Source organism: Bos mutus, chromosome 21, assembly GCF_027580195.1.
Source record: "Bos mutus isolate GX-2022 chromosome 21, NWIPB_WYAK_1.1, whole genome shotgun sequence".
In the NCBI taxonomy this organism is placed as follows: Eukaryota; Metazoa; Chordata; class Mammalia; order Artiodactyla; family Bovidae; genus Bos; species Bos mutus.
In genome coordinates, this window is record NC_091637.1 from 30863245 (window position 1) to 30886971 (window position 23727).

Sequence of the window (23727 nt, forward strand, 5' to 3'; positions counted from 1 at the left end):
AACTAAGATCATGGCATCTGGTCCCAACACTTTGCGGGAAATAGATGGGGAAACAGTGGAACAGTGTCCAAAATCACTGCAGATGGTGATTGCAGCCATGAAATTAAAAGAGGCATACTCCTTGGAAGGAAAGTTATGGCCAACCTAGATAGCATATTCAAAAGCAGAGACATTACTTTGCCAACAAAAGTCCATCTAGTCAAGGCTATGATTTTTCCTGTGGTCATGTATGGACATGAGAGTTGGACTGTGAAGAAAGCTGAGCACCGAAGAATTGATGCTTTTGAACTGTGGTGTTGGATAAGACTCTTGAGAGTCCCTTGGACTGCAAGGAGATCCAACCAGTCCATTCTAAAGGAGATCAGTCCTGGGTGTTCTGGAAGGAATGATGCTAAAGCTGAAACTCCAATATTTTGGCCATCTCATGGGAAGAGTTGACTCATTGGAAAATACTCTGATGCTGGGAGGGATTGGGGGCAGGAGGAGAAGGGGATGACAGAGGATGAGATGGCTGGATGGCATCACTGACTTGATGGACATGAGTTTGGGTGAACTCCGGGAGCTGATGATGGACAGGGAGGCCTGGCATGCTGTGATTCATGGGGTTGCAAAGAGTCAGACTCTACTGAGCGACTGAACTGACTGACTGACTGACCCCATTTTACAGATGAGGAAACTGAAGGTCAGAGAAGTAAAATAACATGCCTGAGGTCACAGAGTGGCCACGTGCAGCCATATCTACCCATACTCCCCGCTCCTCGTTTCTCAACCCCGTTCATTTTCATAGACACGTTATTCGAACGCAGCATTCTCCCCACCTCGACGTGCTCCACATACACTGAGGGTAAGTGCTGTTTGGGGCGCTAAGTGGCCAAAGACTCAAGAAATGGCATATGGGCACAGCAGCTGGTAAGCTGTGCTGAAAAACCGGACAGTGAGAAGACCAGACCTTCCAAAGGTAGTAGCGGTGGTTAAAAGTCTTACAAGTCCGACGGGGCTACCACGTGAAGCGCTCAGCACAGCGCTGGCCGGCGGAGGGGCACTCGCAGGCCGTGTGGAGACGGTCCTCGGGTAGTGAGTTCAGTGCGCGCTGAGGGTCTAGCTCCAGCTCTCAGCAAAGCCTCTCCCTGCGTGCTTGACTGCACCCATTTTCCGGCAAGCAGTCCAGAGCGTGAGGCCGACAAGCCTTACGTTTTTAGCAGAAGGGCCGCGGAGCTCCACCGTGCCCTCAGGCCGACGTAGGCCGGATCTGAGATTCCCGTGGAGACATTTTATGCCTAGGAGCCCACCTGCGCCCCACTCAAGCGTACACCAAGTTCTTGGTACACCTTTTAATGGGAAAAACAACAACAGCCACCCTGCTTGGGTAAGTGTGATTTATAATTCATGGGCCAGTCTTTGAACCCTTTCAGACAAAACCCACAGCAATTTCTTTGAAAGAAAGAAATGCCTGGACTTTGCTCAGAAGTCGCAGGTTTTCTAAGGAACGACAAGCCACTGCACAGATAGTAAATCACCCTGCGCACCACATTTGTTTCTAATTATTTGCATTGCAGTTCGTTTGTGAAATAAAACAGAAGAGTTTATAAATATCGTTTATTCTGGAAGTGAGACACACATTCGACCCCAGTCTTGTTCCTAGAAGGAGCTGCGCTATTCGAGTGGGGGAAAGAATGAGGGAGTCCGTGTCAAATTACACCCCCGCCCCAAATGCAAGTCAAGGCTGGAGTCTGGATCCGGCGAGGGTCTTCGGATTCTGTGTTCTGGTGCTACCCACCTAACGCTTCAACTCGGAGTTTTCCGCAGGCGGACGGGTGGGGAACGTCTAAACAGAGTTTACCCAAACCCTTAACCTCTCTCTCTCGCTTGGACCCTGAGAACAAAAGCGTCTGAGAGAACGCTCACCGGCTGGACGGTGAAGGTCTTGTCCAAACAGACCACCTTCTTTCTCCCCAGCTCTCCTCACAAGAGAGTGAATTTTTTTGTTGTTGTTAATGAAAGAAAGGAGCATTTAAAAGAGACACCCCCGCCCTTTACTCCCCCAGGTATTCATCACCCTGCTCAAGCACGCCTAGGGAGACCGCCCCGCAAGTCTAAGAGGAAGTTCAGAGCTGCGGCGGTCGCGGAGACAGCTCAGCAGTGACGCAAGATCCAGCCGGGATAGCCCCCGGGGCCAGAATGAGGATCCTTGTAGGTTTCCGGGGAGGGGGCCGCGCTCCATTGTTCACTCTGGGCCAATCAGGGTTGGCTTATTTCCTTTCAGCCAATCCCCTGTCACTCCCGCCTTCCACCCACCCCGCCCATCAGCCCCCAAGTCCCTAACACCTCCCCCGCATCCCCCGCGGTTCTGGGGAAGCTTCGTGACGCCACAGGTCCCGCCCCAGCTCCGGCCACGGGCGAATGCGTGCTGACGTCATGCTGCGTGCGGGCCGGTGCGGAATCGCTCCTTCAACTCCGCGGGGCAGGAGGAGTTAGTTAGCAAAGAGCAGAGGCTGGGTGCACGACCCTCGTCCTTCTGCCCCTGGCCGCACGCTTTGCGCACATCTCTTTTCTGCATGGTGGATATTATTTTTCACTATCCTTTTCTAGGTACTATGGGGGATCATTCCAAGAGTAAGTCTTTCTCTGTATATGTGTGTGGTGTGTGTGTGTGCGCTCAATATGCAATATTTCTAATGCAGAACAATGTTTAGCGGATTCTACAAGTGGCTTCTATTTGACAGGACACTGAGAGAGAAAAAATCAAAACGAATAGATTTCCCTGCAGGACCGCTTATCCTTTGGAATCCTGTTGTTTTAGTTTATAATTAAACATTCTTTCTCAAGCCTGCTAGGCTGACCTCGGGCTGTGAAATCTGCTTCTGTTTTGCACTAGGGCAATAGTTTGATTTAGGGATGTGGGTTTTTGTTTTGTTTGCTTGCTTGCTTGTCTTTCGGCCTTTCAAATAAGGAAGATTTCTTTAGCTTGATCTGGGATGTTTAAGCTAAGAAAATGTCAAAGAGGATGAGCAGAGACTCCGCTAAAAGCTGATGTGTCTGTGTTGGGATAGGAGGGAGTCGCGGAGAGAGGGAGTGTGCGGACGGAAATGCCGGAACATCACCGTTCAGTATTGATGGGGTGGCGTCCGCAGGGCTTAAATGTCTATTTACCCTTTCTTCTCACTTACATCTTAGCTTTTAGTTACAGGAGATATCAACAAAACGCCTGTGTCCAAGTGAATGTAATACCGTAAAAAAAAAAAAAAACGAAAAACTGAGGAGGGGGTGGGGAGAGACTAAAAACCCTCACAGATTCAGAAGATTGTATTTTTTCGTTTTTTTCGTTTCCAAGTATCTGGACCTTTGCAAAGCCCATTTCCTTTTTATCTTGTGGTCCCAATTCTTGAAAGAGAGCGCGAGCGGGTTGGGTTGGGGCTGGAGCGGCCTCGGCCGGGGTCCGGGCAGCCAGGCCTGATGCGGGCTCCGCGCCCTTCCCCGGCAGAGAAGCCCGGGACGGCCATGTGCGTGGGCTGCGGGAGTCAGATCCACGATCAGTTTATCCTGCGGGTGTCGCCAGACCTCGAGTGGCACGCCGCCTGCCTCAAGTGCGCCGAGTGCAGCCAGTACCTGGACGAGACGTGCACGTGCTTCGTGAGAGACGGGAAGACCTACTGCAAGCGGGACTACGTCAGGTGAGGCCCGCAAGTGTCCGGGCTGCGCCACTGCCCGCCGGGGCCGAGGCTCGAGAATGGCAGGCCGCCGGCATGCCCCCGCCCCGAACGCGTGCCGCCACTCGTCTCCTGGCCTGGGAACCCCCGATGGCTGGTCCCCGCAGCCACCCTCGCGACCACAAAGCCTCCTGGGCGTGCGTGCCCTAGGCGGGTAGCAGCCCGGCGGGCGAGGCCGGCCACAGGCCCTATGCTGACAACGCCCGTGCCTTGGGCCCGCAGGCTCTTCGGCATCAAGTGCGCCAAGTGCCAGGTGGGCTTCAGCAGCAGCGATCTGGTGATGCGGGCGCGGGACAGCGTGTACCACATCGAGTGTTTCCGCTGCTCAGTGTGCAGCCGCCAGCTGCTGCCGGGAGACGAATTCTCGTTGCGGGAGCACGAGCTGCTCTGCCGCGCCGACCACGGCCTCCTGCTCGAGCGCGCGGCGGCCGGCAGCCCGCGCAGCCCCGGCCCGCTTCCCGGCGCCCGCGGCCTGCATCTGCCAGGTAAGCCGCTTGCGGCCGGCACTGCGCCGCCAGCTCCGGGGTGCCGTGCACATGTGGGTGTGTGTGTTCTTAGACTGGTGCTTGTGCTTGGACGAAAACTTGTCACTTGGGTGTGTTTCCGTTTGCCAGCATTGTGGGGGTTTCTGAGTGAGTGCAGAACTCTGCTAGGAACGTGACGGAGTGTGTGTTCGTGTGTGACCGGGAAAAAACGTGAGCCGGGGTTGTGTGTATGAGTGTTCGGAATTGTGGAGATTTGTGTTCTCAGGAATGTGTGGGACACGGTAGTAGTAGGAGGGGGAAGGTAAATGACAACGGGGCACTCAAGTGGTGACTCTAAGGACCTTATACTGGGAATTTTAAGCAGTCTCTGTGTTGCCTGAGAGGAAAGACAGGTTTGCCTGGGGGTATGTGTGTAAGGAATAGAGTTCCCAGCCTAGAGCTGGGCCCAGCCAGGCAGAAGTCCACCGGCACAGCTCTGAAGGTTCACCAGCCAACAGAGAGCGAAATGTCTGCGTTTTTCTTTTGAGGCCCAGTCTGATGAACAATGTAGCCAAACGTTTCTTGGTGGGAAAGAAGTGGAAGCACAGTGGATTCAGGGATAATGGCAAACACCCCAGGGCATGCTCTAGGTCATAATCAGGAGATGGCCAGAGACTGGTTCTAAGTGTGTGGTTAGCCGGTGGGAATGGTGACTCCAGCTGAGCAGTTACCAGCAAGTAGCCACAGACCTGAAGCATCAGTCTGGAGACCAGGTTGAGACTCTGGGTGCTGTGTGCTCGAAGGGATTGAGCTTTCGCTGGCCCTCTCTTTAGTATAGAATGAGGACATTGAGTTAGATGGGCTATTTGTGAATATTTATCCAGACCTAGAAATGCCTGGAAGGGGATATAATTTGAAACAGTGCGACTTGTATCCAAGGGTAGGTAGACCTGGTTCAGATGGGGGTGTGATGCCAGTGTTGAGTGAACCCTGGTCTCCCTTTTGTTTGTTGAAGGTTTCCGGCCACCGGAATAGGGCCTTAACTAAGTCCCTGACTCTACCCAACCTGGGGTTGAGAGAACCCAAGGCCCAGTGAGGAGAGTGCCAGCGGTTGTGGGCCGGCCGGGAAAACGGCCGCTGGACAGGGAAACTAGAGCCTTAAGAAAGGAGACCCTGGGGCCGAAGTCCAAGGGCTGTTAGAAAGGAACTGTTCCAGTTCCGGGAGACCCACTCCTGACCCCAGGCCAGGTCTTAATGACACACGGTCTGGCCCTGTCCGAGCGGCCCCAGAATCAGGGAGATGGTCTCTTCGGGGACTCCCGGGAGAGGCAGACAGGCCCCCTTGTCCCGACGCAGCGCGGCGCTCGGGCCCCTTGCCCTTCCAGCGTCCCAGGCGCCTCTTCTTCTGAAACTGCGCCTCTTCCGGAGGGCTTCCCTCGTCCCGCGGAACCCTTGCGGGTATTCCGGGGGTCGGGTAAGCGGAGGAGGCACAGCAGGTGCAGCCACTTCTGTCCTGCACAGGCCTCACTCGGAACTCCCAGGCCCTGCTTGCTCTGCGGGGATCGCGGCGGGGAGCCCGGTGGAGGAACTAGGGAAGGGACAAAAGTGCACACCTTTCTCCGGATAGGACGAACAGACGGAAAAGAGAGAACAGACGAACCAGATAACGAAATAAACTGAAGAAAAGACAAACGAGATCGGGCCCCGCGGGGCTCGGCCGCCGCGGGGCGGGGCGCAGGGGGAGTGGGTGGCGGCCGCTGGCTCACCTCTCGCTCCGTCGCAGACCCGGGATCCGGCCGGCAGCCTTCGCTGCGCCCGCACGTGCACAAACAGACCGAGAAGACAACCCGCGTGCGAACCGTGCTGAACGAGAAGCAGCTGCACACTCTGCGTACGTGCTACGCCGCCAACCCGCGGCCCGACGCGCTCATGAAGGAGCAGCTGGTGGAGATGACCGGCCTGAGCCCGCGGGTCATCCGCGTCTGGTTCCAGAACAAGCGGTGCAAGGACAAGAAGAAATCCATCCTCATGAAGCAACTGCAGCAGCAGCAGCACAACGACAAGACGGTGAGGGGCGGGGAGCTGGAGGGTCGGGGAACTGGAGGGTCGGGTCGGGTGGAGCCTCGGGTTCGCGCCGCTGCGTCGGCGCTCCCTTTTCTGGGCTGGCTTTCGGGAGATCCAGGGCGGAACTGTTTAGTCCAAATAGCGTGTCTTTGTGCTTTCAGAGCGAGGCTTACCTTGGGGTTGGAAGGCATCTAAATTATTGTATCTAAGGTCAGGTCTTCCCCAGCCCCAGCAGTAGATCGGAGTTGGGGTCCTGGGCTCAGTTCGGAGCCCAAGGCAGCCTGGTTTTGAGCTCCAGCAAGTAGGGGCGGGTTGTGTCCATCTCTCAGCGGGACTCGGTTTGAACACTTTCCCTCTGCAAACCCGGAGAGGGGATGGGATGCAGCCCTCGCGTTTTGTTCCCTTGCGGTGTTGGCTTCCAGCACTGAGGCTGGCCCGCGGTGGCTGTTTTGGGGCCCGGGGTGTCTTCCAGTGGAGAAGGCGGGCTCACTCGGCTGCTGCGGACAAGTGCATGCCCCCCCAGTTTCAGGCTCCAAATCATGTGCCAGGGCCTGGGGTCCTGGTCTCAAAGGTGTTGGGAAACGCAAGACCCAACTCTTCTGCCTCCCCTCTTCTGCTTGTTCCGCAGAGCCTCCAGGGACTGACCGGGACGCCCCTGGTGGCGGGCAGCCCCATCCGCCACGAGAGCGCCGTGCAGGGCAGTGCAGTCGAGGTGCAGACGTACCAGCCGCCGTGGAAAGCGCTCAGCGAGTTCGCGCTCCAGAGTGACCTGGACCAACCCGCCTTCCAGCAGCTGGTGAGGACCTGCTCTGCCCTCCCGGAAGGCTGGACTCCGGGGGAGGTGGGGTGGATTTAGTCGCTTAGCCAAGGTGGGAAGGGTTGGGGGGCTCTCAGGGGAAGAGGGGCTGGGAGAAGGGGGAGGTTGGTAGCTGCAACCTCACTCGGCCCATAATTGGTTCTAAACCAGGTCTCCCTGGATTAAAGCAAAGCACCGGGAGGAGAGGTCGAGGGATTAACCCACCCGTGCCCCCGCCCGCCCTAATACTCCTGCGTGCTCCTGGGGGCCAGGCCGACTTCTCCAAGGGCATGCTCCCAGTCAAAGACTTGTCCCAAGAATACCTTAGGGAGCTGGCGGCCCGGGAAAACCAGCTCGGGCAGGTCTTCACCCGCTCCTTCCCGGTGTCTCCCCTGCCCCAGGTCTCCTTCTCTGAGTCCGGCTCCCTAGGCAACTCCTCCGGCAGCGACGTGACCTCCCTGTCCTCGCAGCTCCCGGACACCCCCAACAGCATGGTGCCGAGTCCCGTGGAGACGTGAGGGGGGACCCTTCCCCGCCAGCCCGCGGACCTCGCATGCTCCCTGCATGAGACTCACCCATGCTCAGGCCATACCAGCTCCGAAAACTCTCTCGCCTTTGTAATTATGATTGTTGTTATTTAAAGAGAAAAAGGACTGAGAGAGGAGGTCGGGGCAGCCAAAATCGCCTGGACGCAACCTTCTTTCACCAGACTGCAGAGCCCCGCTCCGAGGACTTTTATTTTTACAAAACCAGAATTTGGGTTGACTAGCGTTAGCTCTGCCCTCTCCTCTCCCTCGGTCCGCGGCGCCCCCGTCCACATACCCACCTGTGCGTGGAGCTCGCGCGGGGTAGGTCCCGCGCCCGCCGAGCCTCGCGCTCTCCCGCGCCGACCATGGGTCCTGCCCCGGCCCGGCCCCGCGCTTCCAGGTGGCTTCGCCCGCTTTCTAGCGGGGAAGAGGACGGGGACAATCCAAAGGAACAGACACTCAACCCCCCAAAGCGCATGATTGCCGGAAAAAAGTAGAAACGAGACTTTCCTTGAAAATGTTTTAAATTATCAGTCGACGGAGGACAGAGTGTGTGAGCCTTTGCCGAACAAAACGTAAGTTATTGTTATTTATTGTGAGGACAGCCAGTTCATAGTGGGACGAATATTTTGATCTTAATAAAAAAGAAATAATAACCCTATGCGACGCTGCTCCTGTGTGCTGTTGGCGCAGCGGGAGGGCTGGACGAAGGCAGGTTGCAGCTTGGAGCTTCTTTCAACGAAAATGACACTCGGCCCAGGGCCCACGGCTCGTGCCCGCGCCTCGCGCGCCGCTGGCCCGCGTGCTCCCGCGCCGCCCGGGGGCGGGCCCGGCGGGGATTGGGCGTCGCGAGGGGGGCGGGGCTGGGTATCTGCGCTCCCTGCGCCCCTTGCGGCCCCGCGAGGCCCCACGAAGCGCTCGAGCGCCCAGGCCCTCCCGGAAGCCTGCGCGCCCCCTGCTCGTTCCTCATCCCTGGCGTTTCGCTGCAGAAGCCCGCGGGGCAGCCGGGGTGACTGTTTGGGCGGGAAACCTGCGGTGATCCAATGTCTGCTGTTCCGCTTGTTGGGGCTAGCGGTTCCGTCTCAACCTTGCTTTAGCTCCCGGAGCCGAACCCAACCTGGAGTTCTTCAAGGTCCTCCGACTCTTTTCGGCCCGGTGCATTCGGGCCCTACCTGCGTGCGGTTCTCTTCCCGCGGGTCTGGATGCCCGAACCCTCAGATCCAGAACCCTCGCTCGCCTGCCACGCGGGCCCTGCCACCGAGCCACGAGGCTAGCCCCCGGGCCCCGGGGTAGAAAAGGGGGGCCTTGACGGCTCATCCTCGGCGTTGTCCCCAGAGTGGATGCGCGACGTGATCAATCTCGCTGCATTTATTAATTCCCCCGTCTAGACAGAAGAGAAGGCCGGGCGGCGGCTCCTTATCTGAATTTGGCATCACCTGCAAGCGATACACTGAAGGAGCCACAACAAGCCCCCGCTAGGATCGCGGCTGCCAGGGAAAATAAGTCCACCCAGAACCAGTCTGGCGTGTCGTTGGTTTATTTTCTTTCCAGACCCGAAATGCAGGGGGCGGGAGCTGGCTTGGGTGGGAGGGGGCTGGGAATGGCCCCTGGATATGCCGTGCCCAGGTCACTTGGTGTGACATTTCAAACCCCTGCGACTTGTTTTCTTGAAAACTGGCTTTAGTGATCGCAGGAAATAACCGGGAGATACTGAATCTCTAGCAGGCCCCCGGGCAAGCACACAAAAAACCGGGAGGCTCAGGTTTTACCCTTCACAAATATTTAACCCTTTGGCAGCCTGGGATAATTCTTTTCCTAGACCAGTCCTCACTTGGGCTCAGAAAGCTGCCAGCCTACTAGTGATTCCACTACTCTTGAAGAATCTCTGGCATTGTCCTATCAAGTTAAAAGAACCCAAAGGTATATCCTTTGTCCAGGAATTGTTTTGAAAGAGGGCAACGCCCTTACTATTGTTGCCATCTTAGCTCAGGTAGGGCCTGGTAAGGAAAAATGTGTCGGAGGGGGCATTTTTGGTCGTTGGACAAAGAAGTTGATGCCTGCTGTTAAAAAGCCATGGGCTGCTTGGATGGCCAGAGGCCACTGTAGGTGTTTCAGCTGAGCTGATGGCGGAATTCTGAAAGCGAATTTCTCCCCTTCCCCCTGCCCCTCCATTAGAAACGGGAGGCTGGCAGCAAAGCTGGCAATTACTGAAAGAAAATGGGAGGAGGTGGGAAGATTGGGCCACATTTATATTTTACTTCCTGAAAGTCAAGGTGATGCTAGCACAGACGTTAAAGAGATTATTCTTCTTCTTCAGGATTTAGGAAATGGTGCTGCAAACTTAGAGATAAAGGAAGAGATATTTAGGGTTAATGAGGACCAGCTTTACCTCTCAAGTGCCCAGAAACGGTTTTAATAATCAGGGTTAGAGTCTTTGAGGGTTTGTTCCCTTAACTTAGATTCTTCCCTCCCAAACAGAAATACAGATATTTCCTTTTACCTTCTGGTTGGCCACTGGATAGGGGGCTAAACTTTGAAAAGTCTTACTTTTGAAAACTTTTGATTGATCCAGAATATTGGGTTTTGTCTTTTTTAAAAAGGAAATAACAGGTTCTTGAATTTGAAAAATGTCATTATGGTTGTTAATTAGCTTTGAATTTTTGCTTTTGGCAGATTGCAGTATTTTAATGCTACATCTGCCTATCTAATTACAGTCACTTTTTCTTTGGCCATCCATAGATCAAAAATATAATTCCTTTTTGGATATTTATATGAGTGTGTCTGTTTTTGAATATTGGGAAATTATTCTGATCAAAGTGGTTACTGTGTATTTAGGATACCTGTAGCTATGTGTTGATGTTGTTTAGTCGCTAAGTTGCATATGACTCTTTGACCCCATGGACTATATAGCATACCAGGCTCCTCTGTCCATGGGATTCTCTAGGCAAGAATACTGTGTGGGTAGCCATTTCCTTCTCCTGGGGATCTTTCAGACCCAGGGATCGAATCTGAGTCTCCTGCATTGGCAGGCAGATTCTTTGCCACTGAGACACCTGGGAAGCCCTGTATCTGTGTGTACTGCTGTATAAAACATCAGAAGCTCTTCTCCTGTAGTTTGTTGCTAGCCACCCAAAGGGGCACATCGTTTTCCGTCTGGGTTTCCAAGAGTAGAGTTTGACTCTAAAGCCTTATTATGATGGTCCCTGGTGAGGTGTCAGATCTATGGTTGGTTAGTTACATTAATAAATATCAATTTTACTGGCTCCCAGGTCATCTTTAAACATCTTCTGTAATACAGTAGGGATTTCCTTGTAAATTAAATTACCTGTAACAATTACAAGTGTATTTTATGCTTACTGAACTTTTAAAGTGAGATACCGAGTTGTGTAGTAAAAAAGTCAGTTCAATAAAAGAGGCCATAGGGTGGGAAATGGGAGTTAGTTATTTAAGTAGATTCACCTTAGAATAAGATTTTCTCAGCAGATTTATCTAATAATTTGGGTAGCTCTATGTAATTGAAGCAGGAAAGAGATTCCCAGAGATGGAGAAGTTTATGGCTACCCTACCACAAAATTTAATACATATTGAAAGGCTACACAGTTCTGGGAAATTCAAAGTCCCTGTGGCAGTATTCCCAACGAACTTTAATTTTTAATGGGTTTTGTAACAGAAATCAGCCTTTCAGTTTTGAATATGAAATAGCTTTAAAGCTTAGTTTTGTCAGAGCTGCAAAGACTAGGTTTAAGTAAGACATTGTCTAAGATTGTTCTCTTAAAAAATGTGAGATTCTGCCACTGCTGTCTGGGGGAGGGCATAAGCTGCCACACATTTAGTTAGCTGTGTTTTCCCCATACAAGTATTCACCAAAGAGAGCAAGGGAATTTGCTTGAATAGCAGCATGCTAGAGATGGGAAACAATGAATGAATAATAAACTATTTGCAGAGGAGTCCCAATGGACTTGTGATAAAAGCAGGAAATTCAGAGAGTTTATTAAGCTGATGTAGGGAAGATTAGAGGCTTTTAAATATGGGTCTGATTGATGTAAAGGTAAACTTTCCTCAAGATACTGGCATTCAGTGCAATAAGGAGGATTGTGTGACCAATTACAGGCTAGCACCTTGTTGATGGAGACTGTGCATGGAAGATGCTGATAAATGGAGTCAGGCTGAGAGCAGTAATAGGAGCGAAAAAGGGCACAGAGAAGTACTCCATTGGGAACCAGATGTGGAGTGCTGTGGGGGAGTGGTTCAATTTATAAAGCAAGTTTGGCGCCTCGCAGAAATCACGCCAGAAAGGCTAGAGTGCTAGGTGAGTCCATCTTTTGGATCCGGGCACTGCCCGGTCGATAAGGTCAAGGGCTGGTGAGAGAGTGGGTCAGGGAGTGAGCTGAGGGGCAGGAGTTGAGAAAGGCCGAAGAGTTTCCTCAGTGGGAAACAGGATCTTTAAGGCCAGGGTGTCATGGAAGGCGGGAGACCTCTGGGTTCCGGGTGTGGGAGCAGGGAGACTGAAGTGGAAGAAGAGGGGTAGTGAGGAGTAATCCCTTCCCAGAGTATTGAGACCCAAGAATTCAGAGGTTGGCAAGGAGCTCTGGAAGAACTGGTCCAGGTAGCTTCTTTCCTGGGGAAGGAAGGAAGGAAAAATGGTAGAGGAGGCGAGTTCCGGACCTAGGTTCAGGGTTCGAGGCTCGCAGCGCCCCCGACTGCCTGGATCGAGGGAGAGGCTCCGGAACTCGGCAGGAAGCCGCGGCCCCGAGATCGTGCTGGGCTTCGGAAGGACTAGCCGCTTGGAGCTCCGGGCCAGCGAGCTGCCGCCCAGAGCGGGAAGTTCGGTTGGGCAGGCGTTGGGCGTTCAAATGCCGCTGCTCTCGGGCCTCGGGCGGCCTTTTCCGTTTGGGCTCCAATTCTGGGCTTTAAAGCCCGGGCACAATGGTTACCTACGCTCCGGCTGGGCCCAGTCGCATGGTCAGCTTTACAGGCTGGACACAGCCGAGGCTTTTCGTTTCGGCCCAGCGGGTCCACCTGTGGCCCCTGAGCCTCAGGGGACCGGTGACCTGGGCCCCGCCCCCAGGAGAACGCCAGTGGGTGGCACTCGTCCCCGTAGAGTGGAGCAAGATGTGCCTGCGCTCACCTGCGCGATGTGCTTTCCCCATCCCGGGAGAGTTTAGAAGTCGTAAAACCCAGGGGAGTTAGAGCTTCAATCATTCTGGCCCGGCGGAGCGCGCAATAATAAAGTAGGGAACTTGAGACCTCCAGAAACCGCGCGGGTCGGGAGTCACCCCCCGAGGAGCCCCCGGGCCCGATCCTCGCAGGCTCCCCAGCCGGGTGGGGCCGGGGTTTGTCTCAATCAAACCTCCTCCCCTCCCGGACGGGGGTTGGGGGCGGGGCGGGGCGGGCCAAATGAGACCATTCAATTAAATGTTTTAATTGCGAATTCTGGTATGGTTTCTGGAAGGTTAATCACAGCTGTCTCAATTATTTATGGCTTTTTGGCAAATTTCCGACCAGATAAGCATATTTCTATTGTGAAGCGTCTTGTAGGAAATCGTATAAATATTTGATTATTCATTTCAGCTACAAGGATTCTGCATCCACGCCCCAAGATGCGGGGAAAAGCGGAATTTGGGAACGCCTCTCCTGGATGGGGCGCCCCGGCAGCTGCGGGTCGCGCAAGAAGCCGGTCGCCGGTACCTGGCTCCCAGGCCCTCTGGCCAAGGAGCAGCCCCGGGCCGCCGGCCGGAGGGGAGGTGCGGGCGCCAGGGCCGAGCTCCCTCGGCTTCCCGGTGTGCGGCGCTCAGCCGGGCAGCGGCTCGAGGTGCTTCTGCGCGCGTCGCGGCGAGGGCCCCTGGGCCCTGGGTCTGGCGCCCCGGTCCGAGTCTCCGCCAAGCCCTGGGAGCGGACTCCGCTGGAGCAGGAGGGGTTTTCCCCGCCCCGAGCCGCGAGCCCCGCCGGGCCCCGCAGCCCGAGCGCGCGGAAGACCCCGGGGGCCGGGCGGTAGGAGCACAGAGCGCACAGGGATTGCGTTTGCTTTCTCTTTCGTTTGAAATTGGACCTCTTTATTTTCTATTTGCAAAGAAGTAAAAACAGCATACACATAACTCGACAGATTTGGGAGGATCCAAAAATAAGTGTCCTGAACAGGAGGTAAGTTTGCTTTTAACAATCCGGTGTAACTTCTGTATTTTCCGTCCCCTCCGCCCCCAGTCTTGAATCTTACAGTATTAATTCCAACCCCCCCCACCCCATCAGATCTTTTTTCTTGCTAATGTTTGATCCTTATCTGACAGAAATAATTCCCAGTGTCACTCAGTGAACGGCTTAGCACTGACCGTCGGCTTAAGGTGGAGAAACGATGAGAACAAGATATGAAAAGGTCAACATCTCCTGGCAGACACTCCTCCCGTTAAGCTGTGAGCCGTGCACAGGAGTGAAAACGTCTATTCAGGACCTTTGTGATCATGTTTTATTTTTACTTCAGCTTCATTGCAGTTATTTGAGAAAATACTTTAGAATGGTTCACTATGTTTGATCTTTTTTGGATCCCTAATTTTTATTTTGGAGAATTTCAGTTCAGCAATCCCATTTCTATAGGAGACTCTCGGTATTGGCCGCTGGCAAAATTTAGGCAGACAAATGGATACAATGCTCTGAGTTAATTTCAGATAGCTGCTAGAACATATTATGTAATTTAGAATGTTAAATTGTTACAAACATCTTCTACTCAAACCTAATAAGGGAAATTTAAAGCAGGTTAACTTTTAGTAAGTCTTTAAGATACTTCCAGAGTTGGAATTAGTTTTTCTTTCAAATCTGCATTGCCTTCACAAGAAAAGTCACCACTGCAAACAGAATTAAGTTATTTTATTACAAGAACAAAACAGACTTGCTAAATTTTTGTCTAATTTCACCCATATTACAAATGCAAAGTATATATTATCATAGGATGTAAGTTACCAAACTCCAAACTATTGCGCATAAATGAAATAAACTCCCAGAATTAGAAAGAACATTAAAGTATCTACAGTCTTTATAAATAGTGTAAAGTATATACCATATCTACAGAGTATAAACATGTGAAAATGAACTTCTTAAGGAGTAGTTACAATGTTTTGAACAATTTAAAATATTAATGAGGGTACTCAAATACACAACCAACCAAAACCTTTATTTTTTCTCTTTTTTTAAGAAAAACTGTCGAGCTTCTTCCCAGGCCTGCTGAGGAAATCTGTTAGCCAGCTCAAGATAGTCTTGGGAACCAAGGCATTTTCCTGAGGGGGGAAAAAGAAGAGAATAGTAAACAAGTTAAAATCTTCAACATTTAAGAAATGAAAATTATTTTGATATCTGAGTCCAAAATGGAGACATACACTTCAAATAAACCACGATGCAAATTTCAGTAAAGGTAACTCATCTATATCTGTAGTATGAAATATATAACATATATTTTAATTACAATCTATTTCATGCTTCTAAGCTACTCAGACATACACTATATACATAATGTTTAACCTCTAGGTAAAACATTATGAAAAACACCGTTTTTGGACTCTGGAATAAGAAAATAAGTATGGTGAACAAAATAAAACCCGGATTCTTCCTTAGCAATAAGAATGTGGTGTGTCAGGAGCTGCTCACATTAGAATTTAGAGGTTCACCTGGGCAATGAACTCAAAACATCTTGAAACATTTTATGAGTACATTCTAAGCAATAGGGGAACAGATGTCCAGGTGCAGACTAGCAACTTAGTGTGGCATCATCATTTTTAAAATCAGGTAAGCACATTATGAGCTGTCACCAGTATAGCAATGACTTTTCTAAGCAAAGTAGAGAACCGTTCCCCATTTGCTGTTTTGAAGATTAATCCCATAGTAATTGGGGAAAGCATGAAAGTCAGAGAAGATGATCCCTTGGAAAAGAGAGGTTGAAACCAAGCAGATAGAGGCAGCCCTGGGACATGCCTGACAGATAGGCAGCAAATGGTGACTCATCCTTATGTCAGGAGGAAGAGGAAGAAAAAGAATGTCTATACTTCTTACCGGCCAAGAAAAAAGAAAAAAAAAAAACCCCAAACTGCTGTACAATTAAAAATAAATACATTAGAAGAAGATTTCTCTAGGCATTTTCAAAATTTAAACCATTGTTTTTAAGATATAGAAACAAATTATGATTACAAATTATGATTTTTTCCCTAGCCTCCAACAACTTAAAAAAAGGCTGTGACTGAGTCAGGGCCGAAGTGAACCTGCACACTGATTCTGACTTAGGCAAATGGTGCCAACTATGATGGTGACTTGAATTTCTAAAAAGGGGCATAGCTTTCTGTTTACTTGTGTCTGAGCCAATAAAACATGACATTTTCTCATGATACTGTTACAGTTTTAGTTATATTCTCATTTATGTACTTTTCAGCACCTGTCCATTGTAAAGAACTGTGAGACACACATACACCCCCTGCCTAGGGTGACCTCCTCCTCCCCCAAAATGAGGGCTACTGAGTGGGTGCCCCAGAGGATCTTGCTGGGACTAGACCTCTGGCCACTTTAAAGACGATCAAACTAAGGGAAGAATTGGGGAAAATCTGGATGAAGGTCTCATTAGTCAGAGATGCTGACATGACAGTCAGACAAAGAGCAACTTGTACTTCTCAATTACAGTGTGGGTAGCAGAATATTTTAAAAAGTAAAAATGCACTTGAAAATTCTACATCTCAGCTCTGATCACAGGACTCACCTCAGCAGAAATGCTACAGGGAAAAACATTTTTTTGTAAATCTTTTGGCCCCTGAACTGTGCTCTTTCTTCATGTAAAACAATTTTACAATTTTTATTTTCAATAAAAAATTCAAGTGCTTGAATTTTAGAGGAACATATGGGCTACTATCAATGACAATTTTATTCTGAACACCGGTAGGGAACTAAATATGTAATTTCAGCATTTATGTGAGTAATGTAGGCCAATATTAATGATCTAATTGTCTCTTCTATTACAAGGTAGCTCTTTAGTAATTATTCACCATTTATTATAACTTGCATGAAGTGAATATAAATTACATAAAGATGTTTTGTGCTTTTCTTTTATTTCCATGGATTTCTCTGTATATTCTGATACACTCATGTTTGATGACAAAATCAATTTCTTTATTCTCTGAAATATACTTTGTATCTGAACTTCAAATATTTTAGGTGATGTAATAAATTGATTTCTTGACAGTTACAAAGGGTAGAGTGAGAAATGTCCAGCTAACAAACACATGACATTTAATTTCAGTAGAGACATACCTTTGGGCTGATAAGACTGGTTATCTGCCTGACCTGAAGTCTGTGCAAAATCCTGTGTGAAACGAGAAAAGTGTTTTTATATCAATGCTACAAACAGAGAACTTTGCTGAGAGTGGCTTTAAAAATGCCTCTGAATTCTGAGATAACTTTTTTACCGTGAATACTTTGGAACCCCAAATATAAAAGCTTAAGAAACGGATGTTATGTAATTCAGGTTCTCATATTTAAATCAAATAATGATGACTCAAATCTAAGTATCACCAACGGCCAGGTTGTTGCCTGCTGTGGAAAGTATAACTTTGTTTTATATCTAACAAACTGAATTCTTTAGCCAAATACTGTCTTAAAATATTGACAGACTTTTAACATTAAACAAAACCCACAAGTATAAAAGCCCTTATGTATTCCGTAGCTACATTTTTTAAATTGAAGTATAATTGACATACAATATCATATTAGTCTCAGGCGTGCAGCATAGTGATTCCATATTCGCATGATATGTCTGGTTATCAGCTGTCACCATACAGTGTTATTATATTATTGACTGTATTCCCTACGCTGTACGTTAAATTCCTATGACATGGATTTTATAGCTGCAAGTCTGTACCTCTTAATTCCCTGCACGTATTTTGCCCACCTCCCCATCCCACTGTCCAGACCACCAGCGCTCTGGATTTGTGAGTTTGTTTCTGTTTTGCTATGTTTGTTTCATTTTTTAGATTTCATATATAAGTGAAATCACGTGGTAACGGTCTTTCTCTGACTTCTTTCATGTAGTGTAATATTCTTAGGTCCATCTATTCTGTAGCTAAATCTTAAAGTCCAGCAATTTTACTCTTCGATGGAACATGAAAAAGGTCATCTGTAATATGTGAAATTTCAGGAACCTAGGACAAACTGCTAGCTCTTATTTTTAATATTTTCTAGTGACTACTAATAATCTAACACAGGGGACCTTAAAGAATCGTTATATAAACGAAAGTCCAATGTACTTTCATTCTCTTGAGCACAATAATTTATAGAAAAAAAACCAAACTTGTTTTTAACATCCTATCCCAAATAAGCATTGTAAGAAATTTTCATGCTGCTGCTGCTAAGTCACTTCAGTCGTGTCTGACTCTGTGCGACCCCATAGACGGCAGCCCACCAGGCTCCTCCGTCCCTGGGATTCTCCAGGCAAGAACACTGGAGTGGGTTGCTATTTCCTTCTAGTTATTTATAAAATCTGTGCTAAAATATATGGTTAATGTGTTAAATTTAAATTATATTTAATTGTGTATTAACTATAATAGAGAAGAGTCAAATTAGAAGTACTCTGAGATCAATACCAGATGAAAATACTATATATGAGCCTTACTTTAGGTTCTGATACCATTTATATTTTTATAAATTGTTTTCCAAGCAGTTGAAAAAATGTAAGGGACTAAGATGGTACAGCTACAAAATTGTCTTTGCTCGATAATCACTGTCTTGGTTGAGGCCTCTGCGCAGGCCACAAAAAGCTGCATGTCATCTCTGGAGGTCCCTGACCCCCTTTCCTTTCTTGCCTTACTTTTCTCCACAGCATTTAACACAATCTGACATGCTATTTATTTTGCTCATTTATTTGTTTTTTGTTTGACTCCCCCAGCTCTAAATTTCAAGGCAGGAATTTGTATCTGTGTTGTTTGCTGCTGTATTTCCAGTGCCTGGAGCAGTGCCCAGCACACCAGAGGTACTAAAAATTTACCTGTGGAACAAAAGAATGAATTTTAAGAACATGGTCTTAAAATTCTCTATAATGTATTTCCTTTTTAATCCTAAGGCTGTAAGAATATATGAAGAATCCTATACGTTGATATGGTGGTTATATAAAACTTCATTAAGATTTTAATTATTAACTGTAAGATTTTTTTGAATATATATACCCTACCTATAAATCTGAATATTTTTGATAAATTTTTTTTGGAAACTGGAATCTAGACTCAAAAAGAAACAAGCTGAAAACAAAACATTTCTAAGCATAATTGATCTAGTGTGTTTTATTAGCTGATCATCTAACAGAGGATAGTTTAAGAAATGTAAACCACTTCTAAGGTGAAGAAAGCTTGGGGGATCCTTTAGCCATCCCAACCAGCTGGGCACTGTTACACTCTTTCAAAAGTGATACATGTATATTAGCCAGAATAAGGAACAATAACAATACAAAGTTCTGCTTTCTGTTTCACTATTATTATGAACAGAAAACACTGTCTATTAAGCATAGGTGTGTCATGGAACAAAAACATATCGGCTTTAGGGTGCAACATTTGAAAAGATAGTGGAAGATTTTCAGCAAATAATGTCGTTGTGTGAGGACAGAAAAGAAATAACAGGATCAGCTATCAGCAAATGTTAAAGACGACCAAATTGATTCTCTGTTGTCAGATGACTGGGTTAATTTAGATGTGGAAATACTGCTTTGCTACAGTACTGATTCTGATTTGAGTCCTACAGAATTTCACTGGATCAGAAAAATATAAGGCCATAATTAAAAGTTTTATATTTGAGAAAAAGCAACAAAATGTTTTTTTCCTCATACACACATGTGTGTATATACATATGAATATTTATTTAAAAATTTAGAAATAAATTGCAGTTTTAATCTTTCTTCAGCAGTCATTATCTATCCCCTATAAATAGACAAAAAGCAAGATGAAGTAACAGTTAAAGCCTTAAAGAAGTCTTTTAAAAACATTTCCTTAGTACAGGCTTAACTGGAAAAATACCTTTTTCTTGAAATCCTTCGAACAGAAATTATATACAATACTCAAACCCCAGTTTTACCCCTACCTTGAGAGTCAAGCACATCAACAGGTGAAATCTGGGGGTAGTGTGGATGGCAAGGGTAAACAGCTGGTTCACTTTTATTTTTCAGTCGCATCAGCTTTCACACAGAGTCAGAGAATTTGGCATAAATATAGAAGGTACCTGAATAAACGTGGCCAGTAGAACACAGCTCATCTCTTGCTCCAGAATGACCTTGTTCTGAAGGTTGTTGTAACAAGCAGCGATAAGTGACGGGAACAGCACTTTGATCAGCCGTGGGTCACTGAAGTACTGGAAGGGCAGCTGGCAAAGCTTCTGCAGTACTGTGGGGTGGCGGCCGGACTGCACGATGACCTGCAACGGAGGCGGAACCCCAGGTCAGCTGCCACAGAGCCCTGGCCTGCCCCAAGTCCCGCTTCCTCGGCCAGCAGTACCAGTAAGAACCACAGAAAACGTGCTGAAGAAGTGTAAGGAGGGGAAAAAAATACTCCTAACTCCTTATCAGAGCTTAATTTAAGTGATATTTGAAAGGAGCAGAAAAGAAAGAAATCTCATTTCCTAACTTAAGGAAAAGATGCCAAAAGTCTTGCATCCATTTAAAAATTCTTATAATCCACGAGGAACCATGGATTCATCACGGAGAGAGGATGCCCACGCAGTGGATTCAGGATACGCACTGCTTTAACACAGCGCCTCACCCTTCACGCTCCCCTTAAAGCAAAATAGCCATATTCCTTAAAACCTGCCAAGAGCGCACTCAGAAGACAGACACCCTCTCCTATACCCTCCCACTGCAGTCTTCCCCTACCCTAGCTCACGGAATATATTGAACACAGATCAATTTATTCCATATGCAGACAAGCCCCTGGAAAGAAAAAAGGGGTTTGTTAGGGGAATGGGAACAGTTTCAGCCCAAAAAAAAAAAAAGCTCCAAAAGTTCCTTCCTCTGATCCATCCTGCTTATCTGTGTTTCCATCAGTGCCATTGAGTCTAAAAGGAGAATTGTTTAGATAAACGAGACTGTTGTCCTGAAGCAGTCTGGGTTTACAACTGTGTACATTTTAAGAAATGGGGCAATGCAGTTAATGGGCTTGCAGGGAAGCCCTCCGAACTTACTCCCTAGGCCTATATGATAAACTAAGAAACATCAAAATCAGATCTGTTTCAAGTAACCTTGATTAGACTGTTCTAATATAAAAGAGCTGGGTGACCCGAAGCCCCACTTCTTGGTATAGGAGGAAGCTCACGGAAGGTTAGGAACACTGTAAAATCTAAGGTCAAGACTGTAAATTGTACTTGGAAAAACACAATTTTACAGGTACACACCCAGACAGGACTGCATTCAAATTAAAACCAGAAGGACAGAATGAAACAGCAGAGGCAGGAGAAACATAAATTATAGGGATTTACAAGTTTTCAAAGTACTTTTAACAATACTTTAAGAACACACTCTCAGATGATAATGCAGTTTGGTTTAAGAACAAAATCAACAAAGTAATAGTTCACATATTTTAGTTCAATAGCTAAAATGACATCAAAAACCTTTAGAGAATGTTGATAGGGACTTGTTAATACCTTCAAATCCAGCAGGAATTTTAAAGACTTGCAGTGTGACAATTCAGCACATGGCTATGGGCTGCCATCCCTGACACTGGCTGAGAAAAATGTGCCCCTATCATCCACTTTATTGATAAAGCATTTACTTAAATCTTTATTTTAATTATTAGCTACAAATTTTGTCGCACAGCCAAATGATCATCACTTTAGAATTTATAATGATACCATTATTAGAAGCCTCTTTTCCCCTCTTTGGACAAAAATTAAGAACAAGTTTTTTCTTTGGAACTTCACTGTTAAAATGCTATTACTGGAAGACTCACTAATTGAAAAGATATTAAACTGGACAGTCTGGCTGGCACAGGCATAATGTTAAACTCAATGATGGTGACTCCTGCTGCTGCTGCTGCTGCTAAGTAGCTTCAGTCGTGTCCGACTCTGTGCGACCCCATAGACGGCAGCCCACCAGGCTCCTCTGTCCTCGGATCCTCCAGGCAAGAATACTGGAGTGGGTTGACATTTCCTTCTCCAATGCATAAAAGTGAAAAGTGAAAGTGAAGTCGCTCAGTCGTGCGACCCCATGGACTGCAGCCTACCAGGCTCCTCCGTCCATGGGATTTTCCAGGCAAGAGTACTGGAGTGGGGTGCCATTGCCTTCTCCGTGGTGACTCCTGGATCCTGGTAAATCAGCACAGAACATTCTAGCTTAACCATAACTTATTCCACCTGGACTCCTGACCCTCGCTGAGTGGGTAGGGGAGGTCAGTCCCTTGGGGGTCAGTCCCCTCTGGGAACAGAGCTGGCTATGAGTTGCCTGTTGAAAAAGTGAGTTTACAGAGGTCACCAGCAGGGTAGTGAGATGACCTGTCAGAGGCCACTATCTTTAAGTCCCTGACTGCAGAAGACACAACTGGAGGTTGGCAGTTTGGGTGCCTGGGGGTAAGAAGCTCTACCCACAGGACCACCCATGACAGGACTTAGCCAGATTATAGGCAAGGGGTCCGAGAGGGGTGCTGCGAGCTACCCCCTGGCTTGGCAGTGAGCCAGAGGAGGACATCTAGTTAGCACTGTCCCTCAAACCACATTTCAGACTCTGTGGGGAGACAGCACTAGGAGAGCCTGCAAGGGGCCAACCGCTGGCACTGAGGCTCAGTAGGTGAAACCACTCCTGGATGATGCAGGTGGGCTTAGGGTGCAGAGGAATGGCATGATGTCATGAGCACAGAGGAACAGTCAGCTGAATCAGGTTAGGTACTTCCTGTAGGGGCAGGGAAGCAAGGCTGGGGATGCAAACAGCCTGACCTCAATGCTCAGGGCCTTGGGGATGAGGAGAGAGTTGCCTCAGAGGCTTCTGACAGGTTAGGGGATGAAGGCAGGACTTAGTTTTATTTCATCCAGTCCCAGGCCTTAGGGGGGAGTCAAATGTCACTTGGGACTGCTTAAGCTGTCCAAAATCAGTAGAAAGTCAATAGGAAGTCATCACAGGACATGAACGTCTTGTTGAATGAAAGAAACATACCTAAGAAAAATCTCCTACCATATGATGTAAGTATGTCTCTCTATATGCCTTCCTTGTGGAGTTGCAACTAAATCACTCATCTGTCACCTGTGTCCGGACAAAGGCCTAAGGTGGCACCACCCTGAGCCTAGCCTGGCCACCTGCCCTTTCTTCCAGGGCACACAGGTCAACACAAATATTAAAGGGTATTTTCACAGAGCCTCATTTCCGAGCACTGAACCAAGGAAGGATGTGACCCGCCTATAGATTTCTTTAGTGGCCACAGTCATCAGGCAACAGGTAGGAAGCTGGTGTTGCCTCAGCAGTAATGAGAGACCTCCTCTCGACCGTTTTGTCCATTTTCATGATGCAAACTAGGACTCCAAGGAAACCAAGAGAATTGCCAGAAACTTCAGATCAAAAAGGACTTCCCCGGTGGCTCAGACGGTAAAGCGTCTGCCTACAATGTGGGAGACTGGGGTTCAATCCCTGGGTCAGGAAGATTTCCTGGTGAAGGCAATGGCAACCCACTCCAGTATTCTCGTCTGAAAAATCCCATGGATGGAAGAGCCTGGTAGACTACAGTCCATGGGGTTGCAAAGAGTCAGACACCACTGGGTGACTTCACTTTCACTTTCAGATCAAAAGCAACTGACACTGAACTTGCCTCTTGCTCTTGGGGGTGTGATTCTAAAATACATACTAACTACAGAGCTGGGAGAATTGAGCTCTGGCCTTTACCCTAGTCACCAACTAGTTGTGTGACCTAAGCCAACTGTTCAGTTGTTTTGGGTTTTATTTATTTTTTTTTAAGTATACTTTTCAATGAAGCAGAACACATATCCCCTTTAAGTTAAAAGACTGATTTTTCACAAAGTGAACATACCTGTGTTAGTCGCTCAGTCATGTCTGACTCTTTGTGACCCCATGGACTAGAGTTTGCCAGACTCCTCTGCCCATGAAATTTTCCAGGCAAGAATACTGGAGGCTGTTCTCCAGGGGATCTTCCCGACCCAGGGACTGAACCCACGTCTCCTACATTGCAGGCAGA

The 23727-nt window shown here is 48.2% G+C and overlaps 2 protein-coding genes across 4 annotated transcripts in view; one reads left to right on the plus strand and one right to left on the minus strand.

Moving 5' to 3' along the window:
* The first annotated feature begins 2447 nt into the window (after window positions 1-2447).
* Window positions 2448-8120, plus strand: ISL2 (ISL LIM homeobox 2). The gene is made up of 6 exons (XM_005891780.3): window positions 2448-2613; window positions 3482-3671; window positions 3930-4192; window positions 5955-6238; window positions 6864-7031; window positions 7433-8120. The coding sequence occupies exons 1-6, from the start codon at window positions 2556-2558 to the stop codon at window positions 7547-7549; spliced, it is 1080 nt and encodes a 359-aa protein (XP_005891842.1). The 5' UTR covers window positions 2448-2555; the 3' UTR covers window positions 7550-8120.
* A 6279-nt stretch (window positions 8121-14399) lies between these two features.
* SCAPER (S-phase cyclin A associated protein in the ER) overlaps window positions 14400-23727 on the minus strand; it is a 419624-nt gene continuing 410296 nt past the window's right edge. For all 3 annotated transcript variants that reach the window (XM_070358560.1, XM_070358561.1, XM_070358559.1), the window contains 3 exons: window positions 19784-19975; window positions 16835-16886; window positions 14400-14823 (listed from right to left, as the gene is read on the minus strand). In XM_070358560.1, coding sequence (XP_070214661.1) covers window positions 14720-14823; window positions 16835-16886; window positions 19784-19975 — 348 coding nt within the window. In that variant the 3' untranslated portion in view covers window positions 14400-14719. The remainder of the gene's footprint in view (window positions 14824-16834; window positions 16887-19783; window positions 19976-23727) is intronic.